Here is a 9,851-nt window from a genome sequence, read left to right as displayed (position 1 = left end):
CTTGTAGACCTGAAAAGTTGCTCGCCTACAAAAGCTAACTTCTGGAAAAGCTGTATTGTACCTAAAAGAATATTTAACACGCGAAGCATAGCGCAATGAAACACTACGTTATGTGTGTTATCTTGTCGACCTAAAAAGTTGCTCGCCTGCAAAAGCTATCTTCTGGAAAAGATGTTTTGTATCAGAAAGAATCTTTAACACGCGAAGCATAGCGCGGTAAAATACTACATTATGTATGTTGTCTTGCCTATAAATAACTAGTGCATTTTAGTTATTATCTGCGCTTAACCAAAACAAATAGCAAAATTTTCCATAAATTTTTCATTTTTCTTGCATTAACAAATGTCTGGATGCAATGACCAACCAAGGTGCTATTGTGGCAAACGTGCGATTTTGAAGGCATGTTGGTCAGATGGTAATGTTGGGTGCAGATACTGGATATGTCAACAATTGTTTGGACGCAATGACGAAAATCAATGTATGTTTGAGGAATGGTATGATGAACCCATTAACCAGGAATACTACAAATCATGTTTGTAGTATGTTTGGAATATGAACGGTGAATACCAATGCCAGATCTATGAAATGCAACGAGAAATTGCGGCAGTGCAGGAGAAATTAAAAGAGGCGGAAGAAGGAAAAAATAGGTTGGAAGAGAAATTTTAAGTGGTTGGAGCAGAGAATAATAGGCGGTAGTGACTAAACAAACACATGTATGTGTTGAGTGTAGTATTTTATCTTTATGTTTTCCGTGTCATGTATTTTCATTAGTTGTACTGAATTTAAATTATATTAAGTTGCTATGTTTGTGTTTGTGTTGTATTATTAAAATAACGAAGAACTGGAGAAATAAAAATATAATGCTCATATAATATAAACAATAAAAATATTTGCTATTATTTACTGAATATCATATGTACATAAAATAAAATAAAAAATCAATGTGTCCCACATCCTGTATGATTTAAAGCAGTCATTGGCATGAGGCGCATCCCATCCCGCCCGGCTACACTATCAGGATCATCCTCATCACGTCGCCTCTTTATCGGAGAATGCGTTGCAGTATGATCGTCAGTAGGGCTGGCAGGCTCGAGAGAAGGGGCAGTAGATACAGCAATAACCTACAGTATAATAAGATATTTTAGTATATGAAATATGTATTAGTAATGTACGTGTTAAGTCACATAAATTTAAATTTTCTTACCATTGTCTCGTCAGACTCTTGAATATAATCATTCGTCGCAGCCATGTCATTATCGCACAAGGTGGCCTCCGTGACGGACGAGGATAAAGCCTTAAAAAAATATTTAGATATTTATGACTAATCAATGAGATAAAAAAATATAAATAATAGTAATACAAACAAACCTGCGTCTGTGAAAGATCCTATGCATCCCTCGATAATGAGCCATAACTCAGCCGACGCCCACTATCCACATCTCGTGTCGGACGATCATCAGCAACGGCCGATGGGTCAGGAAAATACTGGTCCCAATCCTCTCGCGTAATGGTCGTGCCCGCGATCAACAATGGACCTGACAGGGTCACTTGTTAAGTCCCCGGAGTAAGCTGAAGGCTGAATGGTGGCATATCACTATGAGCATGGTCTGGCTTATGGAGTTCACTCGGCTGATCAACTCCAACATCCTCAATAGGTGCCTCAACGGCCCCTTGCTGGGGACCACCTCCTCGTCGACCCCCATGACCTCATGGAACACCCCTACCTATCTGGGCACGCCTGCCACATCGACCACGTTCCGGCTCCACTGGTGGCCCACGATGGTGCTGCTCTGGCGCCACATACTCAGCCTCGTATTCTAAGGGCTCATCATCTCGGGAACGCCTCAATGTATGGGAAGCCAGATCGGTAACCAGTCAGCCATACTCGTGCAAAGCGGGTGATCCCTCACCGATATTCTACTGCATCTGTAGTACCAACTGGTGGAACATATGTAGGCCAATAGCCTTCACAACATGTAAAATATAAATTACGGAACGCTAGGTTAACCTTATAAGTAAGTATACCAAATAACATACCAGTGTCTCGTGCCTCTCGGTGTATGGAACGTACCGAGCGCTAACGCGATAAATGGGATTCCCGACAAAAAGTCGGGTAACGCTGCGGTACCAACCCATATACTCATGATGACCATCCGACCGGTCAGGTGGAGGGGGGGATCAGGTCATATCGCTGGTCCCAAATATCAATCTGCGCCTCTAGCCATGCCACATATGTCTGGTCTACCCTCGAACGATCATCCCGATGGTAATGTGTCATGCCAAGCGGGCGGTGGCGGTACAAGCTACGGGCGACCAAACTGGTGAAGTACTCGCTCGGTAGCATGATGCTCGACAATATCGAGACGCATCAACGGGACGGAAGAGCTCCACATAATTCGGCCTGTAGAGCAATAATCGGGCAAACCAGCTATTAGCTCGTCGCCGTATGGACTCCAAATGAACTATTAAGTAAAAACAGGAAACGTGAGTATACGCAACACATATAAAGCTAGGCCAAGTAAACTTAGGTATACATTTACCTATGCGCCCTCCAGCAAATCCAACAAATCCCTGTAATAAGGGAGATTATGTCGAGCCTCGTACTCCCGTCCATATCCTCACTTATCAACCCACCTCCTAGCTAAAGAGAGAAACGGAGGTGGTGCATCCGGAGCTAAATGTGGTAGATGTGGCTGCAACTCCAGGAACCGCTCCCAGGCCCAAACCTAATATACAATGTGGACGTAAAATTTAAGGTATATTTTTACTAGGTATGTTATAATGAAGAGAGTATTCGACTATGTTTTCACCTGCAGCAGCGGCAAAAATCCTGCAACGTCTCGTTGGGTGCCTATGCTCGCTCGGCATATTTGCCTGTACAAGTAATCGAGAACAGCAACACCCCAGCTGTAATGATGTAAATCATATAGCCGCTCAAGATGATGAAGAAATTTCAAGCTGACTAGGTTTCCCGAAGTGTTAGGGAACAAAACCCCTCCAAACATAAGCAGCAGTAGCAACCTCGTGTACCAATGAATATGAAGCTCCGGTGTATCATCTGTGATGTCAGCGTGCATCGCCTCCAAATGCTGCCGGACAGGCGCCAACTGCAGACGACTAGCTCGAATCAATGCAGTCTCATCCGATGGCTGGAAATCGGTGAGCCGCTGCAGCATCTACAGGTACTGCAAACCCGTATACTCTCTGATGTATTTGGCAAAGCAACATGGTGTCAATCAACGGGCAGCCCATACAGGACCTCCACGTCCTGAAGCGTGATAGTGGCCTCGCCAATGGAAAAATAGAATGTGTGCGTCTCCAGTCGCCACTGCTCTATCAGAACCGTGATCAACGACCAATCCAGCTGCAGCCGGCTGATCTCCATAATCCTATAAAAACACATATACCGGAGGCGTCTGACTATACGGGAATGGAGATGGTGGGCCCTAAGAAAGTCCCATATATCGTCTACTCTCTTGGCGCGGAACGTCTGGGCCAGTTACTGTCCCTCCCATATGTGGAAAAACCTATGCTCGGCATGTAGCAACAGTAGCTTTAGCGAGGAAGGTCCGGCATGTAAAGGCGGAACATCCATGTCGATTACCGTAAATTGAACAATATTAATTACATTATTTTTTTTTCATTGCTTAAATATATTGCAATACCTTCAATATTATAATTTTATATGTTATTGTTACTATATTGTTAATTAGGTTGATACATTGTCAATATTATAATTTTCTATTTTATATGTTACTTTAATATATTAGTTTTATTATTTTATATTTTTATTTATGACTCACTTATTTTTTACTGTAATAAAATTAAATAATTAATTTTCATAACTATACATGATTTAATTATTAAATATTTATATAACAATACTAAGTTTGACAAATATTGTTGTTTTCTCATATTATTTTCTTATGTTTGTTGACTAGAATTGGAGAGAGTTTGTGTTTGAACTATCAACTTTTTTGACGTATTTTTGGGTATAAGAGATACTTAAATGATTAATTTCAATAACTATAAGGATACTACGCTAAAGGGCACTACATTTTACTACGCTAAAAGGGCACTATATTTTACTACGCTAAAAGGGCACTACATTACAAATAGGAGCACTACATTACACCACAAGATACCACTACTAGGAACTAAAGTAACAATTTATCTATTTTACTAGTCTTTAAGCAAATAATTAATCTAAATCGGATAAAAATAATAAATAAATTTAATCACAAAACAATCACGAAAATACATATACCACAGTAAAAAGTAACTAATTAATATTTTTTTTAACAACTAATAATAATTTCTCTATTTTACTAATTTTTTTAGCACACTAATACTATAGTTCAGATAAAAAATAACAAATTAGTCAAATCGTAAAACAATCACAAAATAACATAGAGCACATTAAAAACAACTAATATGCATTCTTTATACGAGTTTTAACAAAAACTAAGTCGGAATACCTCGATTTAAGTTTTTGGAAAATTCAAGATTTGGTGATTTGGAGCCGAAACAAGTTACTCACTCCGAGATAACGCCTTAGCTAGGACGTGGGATCGAGAATCTATACTTTTTGTGGAATCGGTGGGCTCCACTCGGACTTTTTTTGATTGAAAATGGGGGAGGGGACCGCTGTTGGATTTTTAATTTGGGGGTGGGGGAGAGGGGAGGGGCGATTCTGTTATGTGGGAAAGGGGAAAGGGACGACCTTTATATATGTATAACGTCCTATAACGTCTTAATAAAGGGCGCTATACATTCCCACTTTTTTGCGTTCAAATATGGCGCCTTTTAAAAGAGCGACATACTTAACTAGGCAAACGACCGTTAATATATAACCCCTTTAAAAGGGCGTTATATATAAAAATATCACTAAGTTTTTATTCCACATATTTTGGTTCTTTGAGTCCAAAAGAACCATATTTTGGTTCGGACTAGCGTGAATTCAACAATCAACGTACACAGTTAGAGCACACAGGCTACGTAAAGGAAAGTCCACTATGGGCTAATACCACTTGCCTAGCTTTATATATTTTGTGGCTGTCCCTACTTGGATTGAGTTTTGACTTCTTTATTTCAACAAATTTTAATAGTAGTATTCTTTTTCTCATAACAAGGGGAATATAATATGTCCGGCGTCGATGGATATATAAATGGCGACATCACACTTTTCACATTTACAATTGAGACCATACTAACAAAGTGATGTGAAATTGCTCATCTCTTATCTAATTGGGATGTGACTCCTTACTTTAAATATTTAAATGTACCACTACATTTTTTGCAATAATCGTAAACAATTTTCTCCCATTCGCTCAAACAAAATGAGGATATCATTACTCGAGAAAACTCAGCTTCCGGCATTTTCATTATTTTTTCACGTTATAGCAACATGCTTAGCCATGAATATCAGCACTGATCAAACTTCTCTTCTAGCGTTGAAAGCCCACATCACTTCAGACCCTTATCGCATTCTTTCAACAAACTGGTCTTCTTCAACCTCTGTTTGTAACTGGAATGGGATCGCTTGTGGCTCTCGTCATCAACGAGTTACTGTACTCAATGTTTCAGATATGGGCTTTTCGGGTACCATCCCGCCACAACTTGGCAACCTTTCTTTTCTTGTTTCACTTGATCTAAGCTACAACAATTTCCAAGGTGAACTTCCACCAGAGCTGTCTCGTTTGCAAAAATTGAGAGCCATTAATCTTAGTTTCAACAACTTAACTGGAGAAATTCCTAAATTTCTAGGTGACTTACAAGACCTTGAAATGTTCGCCGTTGAAAACAATAGTTTCAGTGGGTTCATTCCTTCTTCTATCTCAAACATGAAGAATCTTGGATTCTTGAATCTGAGGTACAACGATCTGGAAGGAAATATTCCTATAGGAATAGCCACTCTTCAGAGTTTGAAATGGTTGAGCGTTGGATTCAATAAGCTCAATGGCTCTAATGTGCTCTCCATATTCAACATCTCGACACTGGAATATTTGGATCTCAGAAATGCTGGTTTAACTGGCGATCTTCCATCTGATTTGTGTCGCCGCCTTCCAAGATTGCAAAGGCTTGGGCTTAACTTCAACATGTTAAGTGGAGAGATACCAAGAAGTATATCAGAGTGCTCGGAACTTCAAGTCCTATTGTTGTTGCAAAATAACTTGATTGGAGCAATTCCAAGAGAACTTGGGAAATTACAGCTGTTGCAAATCTTAGCTCTTGGGTTTAACAAGTTACAAGGTATCTTTTTTTTTTTTTTTTACCAATTATCCCTGGAAAGAACTCAACTTGTAGCATTGAGTACAGAGGCAGCTCTAGTTTTATTTTGAGCTAAATTACTTCTAATCCAGCAACGTTACTTAAATCAGTTCATGAATTTTTTTTTTAAATCTTTCTGCTTAACAATTTGACAGGCACAATTCCTGATGAGATTGGTCATCTTTATAACTTGAAGCAATTGGGCATGGAAAAAAATAAATTAACGGGCTCAATTCCTTTTACCATATTCAACATTTCATCACTTCAAGTTTTATCAATGTGGGACAACAAGCTTGAAGGACCTCTACCAAGAGAGGTCGGAAATTTGAATATGCTTAACGTACTTGATCTGGGAGTCAATAACCTGACAGGTATTGAATAATATTTAATCAGACAAGATATTAGAATTCCAGTTCTTCAAATACCTCTACTGATAATAATCTTACTGAATTTTGCAGGTGTACTTCCAGATGAGATCGGTAACCTTCAACAGTTGCTGCAGCTTAAGTTGGATTTCAATACCTTTAGTGGGTCGATCCCTGCTAGTATCTTCAATATGTCAAGTCTTGTATCCATTTCACTCACACAGAACCACATTTCAGGTAATCTTCCCTCCACTATAGGGCATGGATTACCCAATCTTGAACGAATTTTTCTAGGTGCAAACAACATTAATGGCTTTTTACCTAGTTCTATCTCAAATTTGTCTAAGCTTACCATTCTTGAACTCAGTGCAAATGAACTCACAGGTTCAGTTCCTGACTCTCTAGGAAACTTAAGACTTATTGAAATTCTCAACTTGCAAGGCAACTCCTTTACTAGTGAATCTTCACCACTGAGCTTTATTACTCCTTTGGCCAATTGTAAACACTTAAGAGAATTGATATTGTCTCTCAATCCCCTAAATGCAATGCTTCCAAAGTCCATCGGCAATCTTTCTTCTCTTCAAATATTTGAGGCAGATGGATGTAACATCAGGGGTCATGTTCCCATTGAAATCGGAAATTTGAGAAATTTATCTTATTTGAAGCTGGAAGACAATGACTTGACTGGCATTGTCCCCAGGACAATAAGTTCTTTGAAAAAACTTCAACAGTTTTCACTTGGAGCAAACAGAATAAGTGGTCCTTTCCCAAATGGTTTGTGTGAGCTATCCAACTTGGGTTTGTTAAACCTTTCACAAAATCAAATGCAGGGAAGTATTCCTAGATGCTTGGGGGATGTGACTTCTCTAAGGGAGGTTTATCTTGATTCCAACAACTTCACCGCTGGCATACCTTCAAGTCTGTGGAACCTCAAAGACATCTTGAAGCTGAACTTGTCTTCTAATATCTTCAATGGCTCTTTACCACTTGAAGTTGGAAACCTCAAGGCTGCAATAATTCTGGATCTTTCCTGGAACCAAATCTCAGGCAACATTCCTAATACATTAGGAAGTCTACAGAAATTGACTCAACTGTCTTTTGCTCATAACAGGATTGAAGGATCTATTCCTGATACACTTGGAGAACTGATAAATTTGGAAGCATTGGATCTTTCATATAATAATATGTCTGGTGTTATTCCAAAGTCATTAGAAGCACTTAAGCAACTAAACTTCTTTAATGTCTCATTCAATAGGTTACACGGGGAAATTCCGAATGGAGGACCTTTTGCTGATCTCCCTTACCAGTCTTTCGTGTCAAACGAAGGATTATGTGGTAACCCTCAAATGCATGTCCAGGCCTGTCATGCAAAATCAAAGAAAAGAATCGTGATATTTATCGTCGTTGTCTCTTCTGTTATTGCTTTAGTAGGCCTTGCTTCAGTAATAGTTTTCGTGTTGATGAGACGTCAAGGTAAAACAATCAAAGCTGATGATGAGTGGTTGCCAGATGTAGCACCACAAAGATTTTCCTATTATGATCTTCAAAGAGCAACTCAGGACTTTAATGGAAATAACTTGCTAGGTAGTGGAAGTTTTGGTTCTGTTTACAAAGGGACATTGGCAGATGGGATGATAGTAGCTGTTAAAGTTTTCAATGTGCAGATGGAAGGTACATTTCAAACCTTTGATAGAGAATGTGAAATTTTGCGGAATCTTCGTCACAGAAATCTCACCAAGATCATTAGCAGCTGTTGTAAGTTGGATTTTAAAGCATTGGTACTTGAGTACATGCCAAATGAGAGCTTAGACAAGTTGCTATATTCTCGAGAGTATTTTTTAAACATAAAGCAAAGACTGAATATCATGGTTGATGTTGCATCTGCTCTGGAATATCTCCATCATGGTTACCCGGTACCTGTTATTCACTGTGATCTGAAGCCTAGTAACGTCTTACTTGATAAAGACATGGTGGGACACCTGACTGACTTTGGCATTGCAAAACTCTTAACAAAAGAAGAATCTATTGCTCATACTACAACCTTTGCCACAATTGGTTACATTGCCCCAGGTGAGTTTTTTATTTAAGGTGTAACAAGGTTTTTGATTAACATATTATAAATTAATTACTGACATTTAATTTTCATTTTCAGAGTATGGACTGGAAGGTCTTATATCGAAGAGGTCTGATGTTTATAGTTATGGTATCATGTTGCTGGAAACTTTTACGAAGAAGAAACCTAATGATGAAATGTTCATGGGAGAGTTGGATTTGCGAAGCTGCGTGCATAGTTCACTTCCTGATAAGCTGGATCAAATCATAGATGCCGACTTACTAACACTAGATGAAGAAAACATAAGTGAAAAGTTGCAATGTGTGGCATCAGTTATGGAGTTAGCCATGAATTGCACAGCTAAATCTCCTTGTGAAAGGATGAACATGACTGAAGTTGTAGCAGCATTGAAAAAGATCAAAGATCGGCTTTCTTCCCATTATTGAACGACCTAATCAATTGACAACAGGTACTCTCCAAATCCTATGTGCAAAGAGAAAAACAAGTTATGAAGTTCACCGGCATTAACCATCACTAATTGTTTCTCGAATGCTATTGCAAAAGATTGTGCTGCTTTAGGAAGTTAAAGGCATGGAAGCTCATTTACTTCATACTTCGAGAAGTTACTAGTATAATTTTGGAGACTACTGTTACTAAAAGCCGAAGATAGCTAGCTTGTGTACCTTTTTCTTTTTCTTAATGATTAATATTAGCTTTAAGAATTTAAGTTTTATCCTCCACTTTCGTGCATAATCATTACTAAAGCATTTTTCCTTTTTCCTCATTCTTTACCAATCTTATATACTACTCCATCACATTTTATACTTGTCTCTCTTGTGTAGCAACTAAGAGAGCCTTTCCATTATCTGGTTTTTCTAAGTATCCTTCCTATTAAATATACAAATGAATCCAATATATCTCCCACGTTACAACATTTTTCAGCCAAAGAAAAGAAGAGCTGCAATATAAGTATGTATATACCTTGAAACTATGCTGTTTTCAATAGTTATTTTGACTTGAGAGTTCCTTTTTGTAACTAAACTAACCATTGAAAGTCAAGTTTTTAGATGGTTATGGCCTTCAAGAGGAGGGATAACTCGAGTAAAGCAACATAACAATTAATAGCCACTGATAAATGAAGAGTCAACAAGAAAATATCTTAG

General features: G+C 38.5%; 1 protein-coding gene across 1 annotated transcript; it reads left to right on the top strand.

Moving 5' to 3' along the window:
* Positions 1-5,223: 5,223 nt before the first annotated feature.
* LOC107778774 (uncharacterized) lies at positions 5,224-9,493 on the top strand. The gene is made up of 4 exons (XM_016599077.2): positions 5,224-6,252; positions 6,426-6,641; positions 6,729-8,705; positions 8,788-9,493. Exons 1-4 carry the CDS (start codon positions 5,280-5,282, stop codon positions 9,132-9,134), a joined length of 3,513 nt encoding a protein of 1,170 aa, XP_016454563.2. The 5' UTR covers positions 5,224-5,279; the 3' UTR covers positions 9,135-9,493.
* Positions 9,494-9,851: the final 358 nt, after the last annotated feature.

The sequence above is a fragment of the Nicotiana tabacum genome, chromosome 17, assembly GCF_000715075.1.
Source record: "Nicotiana tabacum cultivar K326 chromosome 17, ASM71507v2, whole genome shotgun sequence".
In the NCBI taxonomy this organism is placed as follows: Eukaryota; Viridiplantae; Streptophyta; class Magnoliopsida; order Solanales; family Solanaceae; genus Nicotiana; species Nicotiana tabacum.
The sequence above is the reverse complement of the archived record's forward strand: the minus strand, read 5'-3'. Positions and strand labels throughout refer to the sequence as shown.